Source organism: Chrysochloris asiatica, unplaced genomic scaffold (genome assembly GCF_000296735.1).
Source record: "Chrysochloris asiatica unplaced genomic scaffold, ChrAsi1.0 scaffold00368, whole genome shotgun sequence".
In the NCBI taxonomy this organism is placed as follows: Eukaryota; Metazoa; Chordata; class Mammalia; order Afrosoricida; family Chrysochloridae; genus Chrysochloris; species Chrysochloris asiatica.
In genome coordinates this window covers 1,382,819-1,398,085 of record NW_006408886.1, presented here as the reverse complement: position 1 = coordinate 1,398,085, position 15,267 = coordinate 1,382,819, and the positions used below count along the sequence as shown (strand labels likewise).

At 38.1% G+C, this 15,267-nt stretch overlaps 1 protein-coding gene across 1 annotated transcript in view; it reads right to left on the bottom strand.

The window, feature by feature from the left end:
• The window catches only part of RAB31 (RAB31, member RAS oncogene family), a gene marked incomplete at its 5' end in the record, with an annotated part of 257,384 nt that overhangs the window by 42,620 nt on the left and 199,497 nt on the right, over nucleotides 1–15,267 (bottom strand). Inside the window, one exon of the mRNA XM_006876234.1 lies at nucleotides 8,013–8,122. Coding sequence (XP_006876296.1) covers nucleotides 8,013–8,122 — 110 coding nt within the window. The remainder of the gene's footprint in view (nucleotides 1–8,012; nucleotides 8,123–15,267) is intronic.

Sequence of the window (15,267 nt, the reverse complement as noted above, 5' to 3'; positions counted from 1 at the left end):
CAATGTATGATTGCAGCCATTTCTGTATTACCTTTAGCAAAACTTTACTCACTTGAGATATCAAAGAGATTGTCCGATGATTTCCACATTTCATTGGGTCACCTCTGTTTGGAATGGGCACAAATATGGATCTCTTCCAATCAGTCGGCCAGGTAGTTGTCTTCCAAATTTCTTGGCAGAGATGAGTGAGTGCCTCCTGTGCACATACATACATGAGGGGACTTAAAAAAGTTCATGAAAATTGGAATTAAAAGATAATGCAATTTTCTATGAACTTTTTAAAGCCCCCTTGTATATGCTTTTTTTTTTTTTTTTTAAAGATCACAGCCATGGAAATCCTAAGGAACAGCTTACTCTGTAACTTGGGAGTCTTCATGAGTTAGAATTGACTTGACAGCAATAGGTTTAGTTTTGGTCTATTATGTGCTAAAGCACTAGATGATAACACTTTTTTCCATTATTCATATAACAAAACCCAGAAATATACAATTATATTTATATGAAATGTTCAAAAAAATCAGCTCTATGAAAGACAGAACAGATTAGTGGTTGCCTGGGGCCAGGGGCTCTTTAGGGTCGTCTAGTCGGTTCCACCTCATAGTGACCTTATATAGGGTTTCTGAGGAACGGCTGGTAGATTTGAACTGCCAGCCTTGCAGTCCACATCGACCTTGCATTCTAGTGCTTACAGTATAGCGCCACATCAAGGCCAGGACCAGAGGATGTAACAACTCCCTGTTGTTAAGTGTCGTGAGTTGATTTTGATTCGTAGCGACCCTGTATAGGGTTTCTGAGGAGCAGCTGGTGGGTTTAAACTGCTGATCTGTGGTTTGTAGTCCAGTGCTGATCCTACAGCGCTGCACCAGGCCCAGGAATAGGAGCATGGGTTTAGTGAAAATGAAAAAGAAGGATCTTTCGTGGGGTGATGAAAATGTCCTAAAATTGGACTGTAGTGGTGGATACACAATTCTACTAATTTACTAAAAATAATTAAACTGTACACTTAAAATGGATGGATTTTATAGTATGTAAATTATACCTCAAATAAAAATATTAAAACAATAAAATTAAAGTCATCTCCCTACTCTAACTTTTGAATGTTTAAATTATACATCTTGACCATACCAAGGGTTGGTAAACAAATGGAATTTTCAAACACTGATGATAGTAATATAAAATACTAAACTATTCTGGAAAAACTGCATGTACCAATTAAGTCAGATGTTACTACGACTAAGCCCATTGTTGCTGTCACTGTGTAAATTCCTCTAGTTGGGGGTCTTCCTCTATTTCATTAACCTTCCACTTTACCAAGCATGATGTCCTTCTCCAGGGATTGGTCACTCCTGACAACAAGTTCAAAGTATGAGAGACGAAGTTTGCCTATCACTGCACACACATATCAACAACATCGCACACTTAGACAGCTTCTAAGGAACATTCTGGCTGAATTTCTTTCAACACAGATTAGTTTGTTCTTTTGGCAGTTCTAGGTACTTTCAACATTCTTCGGCAACACCATAATTCAAATTCATAAATTTTTCTCCAGTCTTCGTTATTCATTGTCTAGCTTTTACATGCATATGAGGTGATTGAAAATACCATAGATTGGGTCAGACACACCTTAGTACTCAAACTGACATCTTTGCTCTTGAACACTTCAAAGAGGCTTTTTGCAATGGATTTGATATGTCACTGATTTATTTCTTTTTTTAAGTTTCATTTATCAAGAGTAACTTTATTGTTCATTGGGGAATTATCATTTATCTTTTTTTTTTTTAACCTTTTATTGTGAATTGAGTGGTAGTTTACATTGGAGAACATTGGTTTTGCACTCATCCTATCGTAATTTGTTTTATTGCAATGATTATAATCCCTTCCATATATCATCATTTAACAGTATTTGCTTCTATTCTCTCTCTCTCTTTTTTAATGTACTCAAAAACACTCAGGAATATATAATCATTTAAACAACCAAAGGGCACATTCTGAAAGCTAGCCTCCTGGTCACCAGCACACAGGCTTTCTCTTTCCATGAGTCTAGAGTCCTCAGGTGCTCCATCTCTCTATGCCTTCACCTTTGCCTCCATCTCTGGTGTCGCTGCTTCTCTGGTTAGGGCCCCATGTTCTGTTCATGCTCTTCTCCCTTGATGGTCCTAGGAGCCTCTGTTGCTGGAATGTTAAGATTAACTACTCTCTCTTTTATGTTACAAAACTTCTATCTTTACAGTTGTGTCACTGATTTCTTGACTACTGCTTCCATGAATGTTTTATGGATCCAAGCAAAATGAGGTCTTTAACAATTTCAACTTTTTCTGTTTTTCATGATGCTGTTTATTGGTCTGGTTGTGAACATTTTTGTTTCTTTACAGTGAGGTGCAATTCCATTTCATTTTTGATGATTTCCAGTTTTCCCAGATGCATACTTTGTACATTCTAGGTTCCAGTATTAGTTGATTAGTTTGCAGCTGCTTCTTCTCATTTTGAATTGTGTCCCATCAGCAAATGAAGGTACTGAAAGCTTTACTCCAGCCACATTATTAAGGTCAAATCTACTTTGAGAAGGCAGTTCTTCCTCAGTTGTATTTTGAATTCCTTCCAACCTGAGGGACTCAACAGCTGGGCTCTCTAAAGGAGTAAAACCAGTGCCATCCAACCTGAGGGGCTCATCGTATACTAGACAATGTTTTGCTGATATTCATACGGTTTTCAGTGTCTAACCTTTCAGAAGTGGTCTGCCTCTCTCCTTCTTCCTAGTCTTGAAGCTCCACTGAAACCTGTCCTCCATGGGTGACCTTGGTGGCAATTAAAATACTGGTGGCACAGCTTCCAGCATCACAGCAACACATAAGCCACCAAAGTATGATGAACTGGCAGACAAGTAGTGGGTATGTTCAATAAAACCTAAATTTATTGCCTACAACCCCTAATGCAATAATGGAGCCCTGGTGCAGTGCTGTGGGTTAATGTGCTGGACTGCAAAGTCAGTCTGAACCACAGGTCGGTGGTTCAAGATCACCAGTCACTCCTCAGAAATCCAATATGGGGTTGCTATGGGTTGGAACTGACTCAACAGCACTTAACAACAACAACAATGAAATAATGGATATAGATAATAAGCATCAGTGGCTACTAACATCACATAAGTGCCTTCTCATTGAATATCATAACACCAACTATGAAGTATTTTTTAACTTATTTATAAACTTTTAACTATAGTTTGGGTAAAAATTTACAAAAAACTTAGTTTTCCATTCAACAATTTATACACGTTGTTCTTCATGACATTAGCTATAATTTCCTCAGTGTAATAAATTGCACTCTTCCCACTTTCTCCAGTGATCTTTTCCTTTGCCTTTTGAGTACATGCTAACATTTTGGTCTTATATGGTTGATTATACTGAGTTCATCCTAGATTTTATGGTTCACTTTGTAGGCCTGTCTATTATTTTGCTGGAGTCCTGGTGTGGCACTGTGGGATAAAGCACTGGACTACAAAATTGGTTGGAATCACAAGGTCAGTGGTTCAAATTCAACAGCCACTCCTTGGAAACCCTATACAGGGTTGCCAAGTCGGAACCAATTTGATGGCACTTAACAACAACAACAACAACAATTATTCGGTTGAAAGCTTATTCTGGTGATAGATTCAATTCCAGGTTTGAGGATTGTCTAAGGGTCACAGAAGTGGGGATTACTCCAGTATCTATCAGACCAATAAGTTTGGTCTTTTTTTATATTAAATTTTGTTCTACTCCCCCCACCCCCTCTATTCAGGATCTTCTATATTGTGATCCTGTTCAGAGCAGTTGGTAGTGGTAGCTGGGCACCATCTAGCTCTTCTGGTCTCAGTGTAAGAGGGCTATGCTTTATGTGGTCCATTAGTCCTTTGATTTTCTTCCTTTTTTGCTCCAGATGGTGAGAAACAGACCATTAGTTGAACTATGAAGTATTCTTGCCTGAGAAATACTGAATCCAAACCTGACCAAACAGTAAAATGCAATTTATAAAAATCATGAGATTCTTGCAAACATAACATTGACAGGATATTTTATCATATTAAGTAATTAATATGATAATGCGAGTCCTGGTGTGGCACTGTAGGATACACTCGACCACAAGGTCAGTTTGAGCTGCAAGATCAATGGTTCAAACTTACCAGCTGTTCCTTGGAAACCCTTTACAGGGTCACTATGGGTTGAAACTGACTTGATGGTACTTAACAAGAACAACAATATGGTAATAGCATTATGTTTATTACTGTAATAATATAATTATTGTTGTGCAAAAATAAGGTACATACTGAAAATATTTACAGTTGAATGATAAGATGTCTGGGATTCTCTTCAAAATAATACAAGCAGGAGTATGCGGTAGAGACGAAACAATTCAGGCTCTGGGTATGTGATAGTTCATTATATTATTAGGTTTCCCTGTGTATATGTTTGAAATTTTCCATATTAATTTTTTGTTTTTGTTTTTAATTGTCTGGCATATTCCCACCACAAAACATCCACAGTTAACATTTTAATGTGCATTTTTCTAATATTTTTCCAGAAGAATATCTTTGTTACAATAATATATAGAGTATATGGAGTCCTGGTGTGGCTCTGTAGAATAAAACACTGGACCAGAGGGTCGGTTTGAACCACAAGGTCAGTTGAACATATAGTATACATTTCATATTTTATGAAATCATGACATGATAATACCATTCTGCAACTTTTGTTTCACACTAAACAATGTTTTAATGTTAGTAAATATAGACTTAAATCATTTTTATTCACTAGTACCATGACTGTTTTAAAACTGTTTCTCAACTTTTGGACAGTTGAGTCATTTCCTATTTTTCACTGTCATGAATAATGTTACCATAAACCAATTTACGCAATGCAAACTGATACAAGCAAGAACTCGGGAGCAAGGGCTGACTGGTTCTAAGGATACATATTTAGTGCTTTTGATATACAAGGGCTCATATCCTGGAATATGATGAGATGAGGATTCCTGATTCTGACTCATAATGACCCTATTTTCTGAAGAGTGGCTGGTAGGTTTGTACCACTGACTTTGTGGTTAGTAGTCCAGTGCCACACCAGAATTCTCTTAACATAGCTTTCCATTGCAAGGTGAGCTTGAACCGCTGATGTTGCAGTTCAAATAGACTTTGAAGCCCAGCACATTAATCCACACAGAGTAGCTCCATGTAAATAGCAACAAAATTTTTGTGTTTTCGTATACTATATAAACCATAAGTATCTCAAATGAAGACGTTATGAAGGAGGGAGACAGGGCTGAGCTGAACCAGGGATGAATTAAGGTTTGCATAAAGAAAGCAAGGAGCATCAGAGTATAGGACCAGAATGAGCAAATTCACCATGGAAGGAAAAGGACAAAACATGCTAAGGAGCAAACACTGAAAGCATAGTTCAGTTACCCTGACTTTAAAGTTATTATATATAGATATAGGCAGACAGAGTTGTTGTTTGTTGTTAAGTGCCATTCAGTTGATTCTAACACACAGCGACCCTGTATAGGGTTTCTGAGGAGTGGCTGGTCAGTTTGAACCCCTAGCCTTGAGGTCCAGTGCTTATCCTATAGTGCCACACCAGAACTCTGGCAGACAGAGTTGTTGTTAAGTGCCGTTGAGTCAGTTCTGACCCATAACGACACTGTATAGGGCTTCCAAGGAGTGGCTGGTGAGCTTAAACCATTGACCTTGCGGTTCAAATTGACTTTACAGCCCAGTGCATTAATCCACAGCACTACACCAGAACTCTGGCAGACAGAGTAGCTCCAAAATCTTTGTGTTACCATATGAAGAAAATTAATACACAAATACCTTGACCAATAATTTTTCTTCATATATTGATAACTCTTAAAAGGAAACCTTTAATGTTCAAATTAAAGGTATAAGAAACCAAGAAAGAAACAGATAAAACCTGGAGTAGAAATTTATGGACAAGAATTAACTATATGCAGTGGGGAAAAGTAAGTGCCAAAGTCTGATTTAAAAAAAAAAGTGTATGTAGCAGAATACCATCAAAAGATATGTTATATGAGGATCTTCCCAAATAGAGCTGCACTTAAATCTTTTGCAGGGTAGTTTTAGTGTTGAGAACCAAATATTTTTGGTAAACAATTTCCTGTTAGCAAATATATTAGCTCATGTTCAAAACACATAGTTGTATCATTTCTGGTTTATAAGAAGATTCTCAAAATGTGAAAGAGAAACACTGGCCTCTTCATCCAAGTCAGCATCAATTTGTTTAGGTACATGTTTTAAAAGGGCTTTCATTCTCAGTATTCACTCTTGACTTTTCATTGCATCTTTTCTCCCAGGCACATGTATCTCTGGCATATTGCTTTGGGGGAAATGGGTGTCAGCAATATCTAGTTCTATTTTAAGTCCGAGGAGGAGCACATGCAATACAAGTAGGAATAAGGAAAAGAAAAAGAAGTGAACTGTCTGCTAAAATATAGCTAGGTGTATTTGGTATTGTGTTTTAAGTTAACCTTCTATTTATCCCATTTTGGAGAGCTTCAAACAAAGTAGTACAGAAGAGAGACCTTACAAGTGTTTGGATAGACAGTTGGCCATGGGCTGTATTCACTGGCTTTCTTATAGCAATCATGAATAAAGTAAAACAAAACAGAAATCAACTATGTTTTATTTAACCTGGAAGGTGAGAGGATAAGGTGATCCAAATACTTTGAGCCATAATTACCCAGGTGCTTTAAGCAAAAATACTTTTTTTCCAAATCCAGCAGACCACCAAGATTAGAGCAGAAGCTGAGGAATGAGTTATTTCCATGTTCCATCACTTTGAGATATAGACCACACAGACAGGAATAAGTTTATACTGGTTAAATCCTCTCAAGAAATGATCTTCATGTTTAGATATGAAGCTTAGAGATTCCCAAATTCCTATATGTCTGCAGTGTGGCGCATGGCAAATCTGAGCTTCCATCTCCAATACATTCTCCTTCAGCCAAAATAAACAAACAAAAGAGTTTCCCTGTTGAGGACTAAAGTAATAAAACCAAACCAGTGCAATGAGAAAGGCTTGCTATCTGGCTCTGAGAGCCCGCCAACAATGATCTCAGGTAGCAGAAAGATCAAACTGGAATTGTCTGGAGCCAAGAGATTAGAAAACAACTGCTATTTAGGGCCTCAGTTTTTGCTAGGATGCTGAACCCTAACACTTACCTAACCACATTTTGCAACATTCTAAAGTATGCCCTGACTGGGATTTCTTGAGGGCTCAGTCCCAGAACATCATAATTGGAGAGCAATTAAAGGTGAAATTTGGTTCTTTTGAAGCCTCAGAGGCTGCAAAGAGATGAGTTACTGAAGTCATCAACTGGGAGCCAGTTCTCTGATAAAGACTTCTTGTATGGCACCAGCATAAAGAAGAAGCTGAAGCACAACATGGTCCAGAACTAAGAAGGGCTCCCACTGTCCACTGACCAGAAACCAGCTGCTATGGAGTCAATTCTGACCCATGGTGACCTCATGTGCATCAGAATAGACTGTGTAGTTAGCAGTGTAGTGTTTATCTTAAAGCGCCACATCAGGACTCCATAGAATGCATACTTTTATAATTAAAATAATTTTTATTCAGTAACAGGGTTACTTCATTTTTAATTTATAACACATAGAATCATCTAATTAACTCAGAATTATGAACATTTATAACAGTGAGGCACAACAGAGACCAGTATTGTTGTTTGCTGTTTAGTACCATCAAATCCATTCATAGCAACCCTATATCGTTTCCAAGGTGTAGCTGGTGGGTATGTATCACCTACCTTGTGGTTAGCAGTCCAGTACTGACCCTACAGCACCACACCAGGACTCCATTAAGTAAAAAGTTGTAGATTTTATATCCATGGCATCAGACAAATTCACATTGAGAAAAAGTTATGTTTCAGAACACTATGTTTTAATTCTTGGACTCCAAGAGTATAAAAATACATGCTAAGCTGAAAAAACAATTTCAGGTACTCACTGATTCCTTGAAAAAGCTCCTCAATATTAATAGCATTCTTTGCACTTGTCTCCACCACGATGGCACCTATGGATTCCGCGTACTCCTTAGCATCCTTCAAGGGAACCTCTCTGAAAAAGAGGTCAAACCCTTACAGATATGAATGCTCCTTTGAAAAATACAAAAATTGAAGAAAACTGAGTAATAAAACCCTGGGAAAACAGTTTCTTCAATGTTCTTATAAAATAATACCAACTCAATCACTCAGCAAATATTGACAGTCTAGTATAGGTGAGGACTCCTGGTATGGTGTTGTAGGATCAGCACTGGACTGCAAATCACAAGGTCATAGTTCAAACCCAGCAGCTGTTCCTCAGAAACCCTATACAGAGTTACTATGAGTCAGAACTGACTCAACGGCATTTAACAACAGTATAGGTGAGACATTTTAACATTTGAAACCTCCATGGAAATAAAACATGCATATACAAAACAGAGTTCCCTGGTACCACAGAAGGAGGATTGCAAATCAGGAGGAAAAATAATGAGTATGACATTACACACTTTTCACAGGGTTTATTCCCCACCACCCCCATGATAACGCAATGTAAAAAACAAAACAAAACCTGTTTTTAGTGTGTGCTTTTATAAGACTTTTAATACATTATCTTTCACAAATCTGAGAAAATACCGTGACAGATGATGCAACATGACTTGGAGGTTTGGAAATATGTATAATTGCAGCTATACACTGATACACTATGACACACCTGGACTTTCACCTTTGACACATATTATTCCTGTAAGATTTTAGGACATAAACTCTATTTAAACAAACAATGTCAAAAACTATTTATTCATAATTTTGATTGTGAAGATACTGTAGTGGATCTAAAGAAAAAAACAATAGCTCCTATTCTTCAGAGGTAGCACAGTGGCTCTTTATGATAAGTACTGAATTACTAACCATAGGTCAGTGGTTTGAGCCCACCAGCTGATCTGTGGGAGAAAGATGAGGCTTTCTGCTCACACAAGGATGTGCAGCATAGGAAGCCATAAACAGAGTAGTTATGAGTTGGAATTGACTTAATTGCCCCTAACAACAACAACATTATTCAGAAGTTTATTCATTTATTCACGTCTTTATTGAGCCGCTATTGCATGCCAATCCCTTTTGCAGGTATATGGAAAACCAATGGTCCCCATCTTTGGAAACCTACATTTTAGAGTAAAGACAAACACACCCATGGTCATTCTTATCCATAACATTGCAATATCTGCAATGTTTGAATACTATAGTGCTTCAGGAGTTGGGGGAGGGTGGTTAGAAAAGTGATGCACTTTGACCAGTGTGGCCCAGAAAGACCCCCTGGAAAAGGTAAACTTAAGTGTGATCACATAAAATAGAACATGGACAAGAAACTGTGATGGAAGGGTGTTCAACACAAGGGAATAAGCCTGATTAAAACTTTTATTCTCAGTTAATATTAAACATTGATTCTGCACCAGATACTGCCTTGGGTATTACAGGTGGATGTTAAAATGAATGTGATGCCCTCCTCTAAGACTGAAACTCAAAGGGAACAAATGAACAGACATGTAAGCTTGCTGGCAACCACATTGGTCTACTGGTGAGTAGAAGAGGAGGATAGGCAGCAATGAAGAAATGAGCTGAGTTCAACCATGTTCCATAGACTCCTGTTGACCTGGAGATGACAGAGAGAAGAGGAAGGGCTGGTTGGTCCAAAGTATGGGGAAACCTGAGCCTACGGACATAAGTCACAGAGGGCTAGAGCTGAGAGTGAAGTATCCAGCTGATATGAAGTGAGGGGAGATGCACAAGAACATCCAAACTTGCATATCATACTCATTTGACCTAGCATCAATGGCTTGATAATCAGAACTCGACTAGAGGAAGATAAAAACAAACAAAAAAAAGAACAAAACAATTTTTGATGAAAGAAATGCATGTAAATTGCTACAATTTGACGAACTTGACCTATACTAATGCAGGTAGTAACGCTGAATATCAACAGAGAGGGAAGGAGTCTTCACATCAAGTATCAATGCTATCCCCCCTCTGTACACAGGATAAATAGGGATGGGCAACTTAGACCTTGGCTACCTAAAATGAGGGGGTGATAAAGGCATGAAGTGACTGGCTTACAAGGTTTCAAGGGGGGAGTTTAGTTTAAGAGTGTGTTGGGGAAGAAAGAGTCCCTACTGAATAGTTTTCATTTTGTCTAGATGGGTCTGGTTAAAAGAGATGGGGATAAGATTCTTATGATTCAACAGTGAGTAATTGTTATCATGACTAATTGCAACTGTCACAATTGTAAAGACAGAAGTTTTGTAACAAAAATATGAGAGTGGTTAATCTTACAGTCTAGAAACAAAGGACCCTGGGATCATCAATGGAGAAAAGCACAAGTGGAATGCAAGACTTTATCCAGAGAAGTAGCGACACCAAAGATGGAGGCAGAGATGGAAAGAGGAGCAGCTAAGGACTCTAGATTCATGGGAAGAGAGGGACTAAGAGCTGGTGGCCAGGAGGCAGACTTGCAGAATGTTCTCTTTGGTGGTGTAAATTATTATATATTCCTGAGTGTTAAAAAAAAAAAAAAAAGCTAAAGTGAATAGAGAGAAATATTGTTAGCTGATGGTACATGGAGGGGATTATAATTATTGTAATGACACAAGGTGTATGCTTTGTTGAATGCAAAACTGATGATCTGTCCTGTAAACTTTCATTCAATCCACAATAAAAACGTTTTAAAAAATGTTTGAATGGAGGGAAGGTCAGCATGGAGCTCACAGAGGGAGGGTCTACTGGAATAGTAGGAAATGGTAGGACACAGAAAGCCTGTCTTGTATCCAGGGGCCACTGAAGAACCAAAGAGTGACAGGGTGAGCTCCACAGTCAAGGAAGACACACTACACAAAACAGACTAAATAGGGATATGGGTGAAAAAGTGAGGAGCTTGAAAGCTCTTCTAATGCTATAGGCAAAAAATAAGAAAATTATGGACCAGGAAAATTAAACAAAACCCATTGCTGTTGAGTTAATTCTAATTCAAGGCAACCTCGTGTATTAAAGTATGCTCCATATGGGGTTTTGTGGCTATAATCTTCATGGAAGTGGATCACCAGGCTTTTCTTCCACAGCACTGCTGGGTAGGTTTGCACCACCAACCTTTTAGGTTAGTTGCTGTTAGATGCCATCGAGTTGGTTCCACTTATAGTGATCCTATGCACAACAGAACAAAACACTACACCGTCGTGCGCCAATCGTTTAGAATTTTCCATTTTTTCTCTGACCCTCCACTATGACAAACATGATATCCCTCTCCAGGGGCTGGCATCTCCTGATACGTCCAAAGTATGAGAGAAGAAGTCTGGCCATCTTGGCTTACAAGAAGCATTCTGACTGTACTTCTTCCAACATAGATTGGTTTGGTCTTCTGGTGGTTCACACCCAATATTGTCCTCCAACACCATAACTCAAATGCATCAATTCTTCTATGGTCTTCCTTATTCATTGTCCAACTTTCACATGCATATGAGGTCATTGAAAATACCATGGCTTGGTTCAGGAGCATCTTAATTCTCAAACTAACATCTTTGCTCTTAAGCAGTGGTCTCTCTGATCTTCATCAGTATTTTAAGTCCTCTTCATTTTAAGCAAGGAAGGTTGTATTATCTACACACCACAGTTTATTAATGAGTCTTCCTCCAATTCTGATGCCTTGTTCTTCTTGGTATAATTCAGCTTCTCAAATTATTTGCTCAGCATACAGATTGAGTAAGTATGGTGAAAGAACACAGCCCTGGCACATACTTTTCCTGATTTTAAATTAGAACAAGTGCATGAGAGTCAAAATATGACCTTGAAAACATCCCACCTAAATTTAAAGATCATTTCAAGAACAGATTTGATGCATTAGACACTAATAACAGAAGAATTGTGAAATGACATGAAGAACAATATACAGGAAGAAAGCAAATGACATTAAGAAAACTAGAAAGAAGGAAAAGGCCAAAATAGGTGTCAGAAGAGACTCTGAAACTTGCACTGTAGCATAGAGATGTTAAAGCAAATGGTATTAATAAGGAAGTAAAAGAGCTGAACGCAAAATTTCAAAGGGCAGCTCAAGAAGGCAAAGTCATCTATTAAAATGAAACGTTCCCCTAGAAACAAATGAGAATGAAAATACAACATACAGCAAAAGCAGTAAAGAGAGGACAATTTATTGCATTAAATGCACATATCTAAAAAGAAGAAAGAACCAAAACCAACATATTAACACACTATCTCAAACAATTAGAAAAAGACAAGCAAAGTAAATCTGCAGTCACTAGAAGAAAATAAACAATAAAGATTAGAATAGAAATAAATGAAATAGAAAGCAAATAAACAAAAATATATAGAAGGAATCCATAAGACAAGAAGCTGGTTCTTTGAAAGGATTAATAAAATTGACAAATCATTGGCAAAACTAACAAAAGAAAAGAGGGAGAATATTGAAAGTACCATGGACTGCTAGAAGAACAAATGAATCTGTGTTGGATGACGTATAATCAAAGTGTTCCTTAGAAGCCAGGATGGTGAGATTTCATCTCTCATACTTCAGAAATATTCTCAAGAGGGACTAGTGCTTGGAGAAGGACATCATGGTTGGAAAAGTGGAGGTTCAGCAAAAAAGAGAAAGCCTTCCAAGAAGATAGATTCACACAGTGGCAGCAGCAATGGGCTCAAAGGTAATGAAGAATGTGAGAATAGTGCAGGACTGGGTAGTGTTTTGTTCTGCTGTGCATTGAGTACCTATGAGTAGGAACCTAACAACAACACCACCACCCTTTGTTTTTGTTTCCAAATTTCACATTCCAATCACCAGTAATTATCAATGTATCTTGTTTGCATGTTTGATCAATTTTAGACAGCAGAAGTTGGTAAAAATCTTTGATTTCTTCAGCTTTGGCTTTAGTGGTATCACTGACAGCACTGTACTTCAGGATACATCTTGAAATGTTCTTTTTGATGATGAAAGCGTCACTATTCTCCTCTTCAACTTGTCATTTCTAGCATAGTAGACCATGATTATCCTATTCAAAACAACCAATACCAGTCCATTTCAGCTCACAAATGCTTAGGATATCAATCTTTTTGCATTCAATTTCATTTTTGATGACTTTCAATTTTCCTAAATTCTTACTTTGTACATCCTGCATTCTGAATACTAATGGATGTTTTCAGTTACTTCCACATTAGCAAATAAAGGTACTGAAACTTTACTCTGCATCATAAAAGTCAGCTTTAAGGATAGCTCTTCCCAGTCACATTTTGAGTACCTTCCAACCGGAGGGCTTAATTTTCTAGCATTAAAATCCAGTTTAAAATCAGGGATGGTATGTATCATGGTTCTGCATCCTTTCTGTATGCTGAGCAAATAATCGGAGTAACTAGACTATATGAAGAACTTGGCATCAGGACTGGAGGAAAACTTTGCTTTCTGAAAGTAAAGAAGACATGATGTATTTACTGATGATGAACAGAGGAAACAGTCTTCATATGAATGACAGCTCAATAATAATAAAAAAAAATCCTTATAACTGGACTAATAATCAACATTTTGATAAACAGAAAATATTGAAGTTGTCAAGGATTTCATTCTATAATCCACATCTATGTTGATCTACAATCAGAAAAAATATTGAAGTTGTCAAGGATTTCATTCTATAATCAACATCTATGTTGATCTACAAACAACATCTATGGAAGCAACAGTTAAAAAAAAAAATCAACGGTTGTGTTACTACATTGGCCCAATCTACAAAAAATCTCTTTAAAATTTAAAAAGCAAAAATGTCCTTTTAACGGTATACCTGACTCAAGGTTCAGTATTTTCAATCACCTCACATGCATGTGAAAGTGGAACAATGAAGAAACAGCAAAGATGAACTGATGATATCTTTGAATTATGGTGTTGATGAAGAATATTAAATATCTTATGGACTACCAGAAGTGTACAGGGTCGCTATGGGTCGGAACCGACTCGAAGGCACTTAACAACAACAACAACAACCAGAAGAGTAAGGACCTCTGGTAGCGTAGTGGTTATGAGTTGGGCTGCTAACCTCAAGGTCAGCAGTTTGAAACTACCAGTTGTTCCATGGGACAAAGATGAGGCTTTCTGCTCCTGTAAAGATTTATAGCCAGAAACCCTATGCAGGATCACTGAGCACATAACCATCACCACCGCCACCACCACAACCACAAGAAGAATGAACAGATCTGTCTTAGAAGAATTGTAGCCATACTGCTCCTTAGTACTGAGGATAGTGAGAATTTGTCTCATACTTTGGACAAGTGAGGGTGCAGTGGCTCTGTAGGGTAAGTACTAGACTGTGAATCACAAACTTGGTGGCTTGAGCCCACTAGCTGCTCTGCAGGAGACAGAGCATGCCTTCAGTTCCCACAAAGATATAGAGTTGCTATCAATTGGAACCGACTTGAGGGCAAATAACAGTAACATTGCATATGTTATCAGGTGGGCCCAGTGCCTAGAGAAGGGCACCATGCTTGGTAAAGAAGAGGATCAGCAAAAATGAGACAGAATTTTAATGAGATAGATTGATACAGTCGCTGCAACAATAGTTTCAAACATAGCAATGATTGTGAGGATGGGGTGTGACCAGGCAGTGTTTCATTCTGTAGTATACATGGCTTTTATGAGTTAGAACCAAATCTTAGGGATGTAACAACAACTCCTAGAAAGATAATATGCATTTTATTTGAGTTATTAGCAAGTTGTCAATTACCTTGGTAAGCCATAAGCACCATCTTTGCTCAATCCCGCCTAATCATTTTGTGCGAGTCACAAAGCCATGCCTGGCTAGAATGGCCATATTAATTCACTGCACTATAGATTTTGTTATTGTTAGGTGCCATCGAGTCAGTACCGACCCATAGCGACCTCATGCACAGCAGAACAAAACACTGCCCAATCCTGGGCCAATCTCACTACTGTTGCCATGCTTCAGTTCATCGATGCTGACAGTTGGCCAATCCATCTCGTTGGGGGTCTTCCTCTTTTGCTCTGACCCTCTACCTTACCAATCATGATATCCTTCTCCAATGACTGATCCCTCCTGACAATATGTCCAAAGTATGAGAGAAGAAGTTTGGCCATCTTGGCCTCCAAGGAGCACTCTGGCTGCAATTCTTCCAAAACGGATCTATTGGTTCTTTTGGCAGCCCATGGCACTTTCAACATTC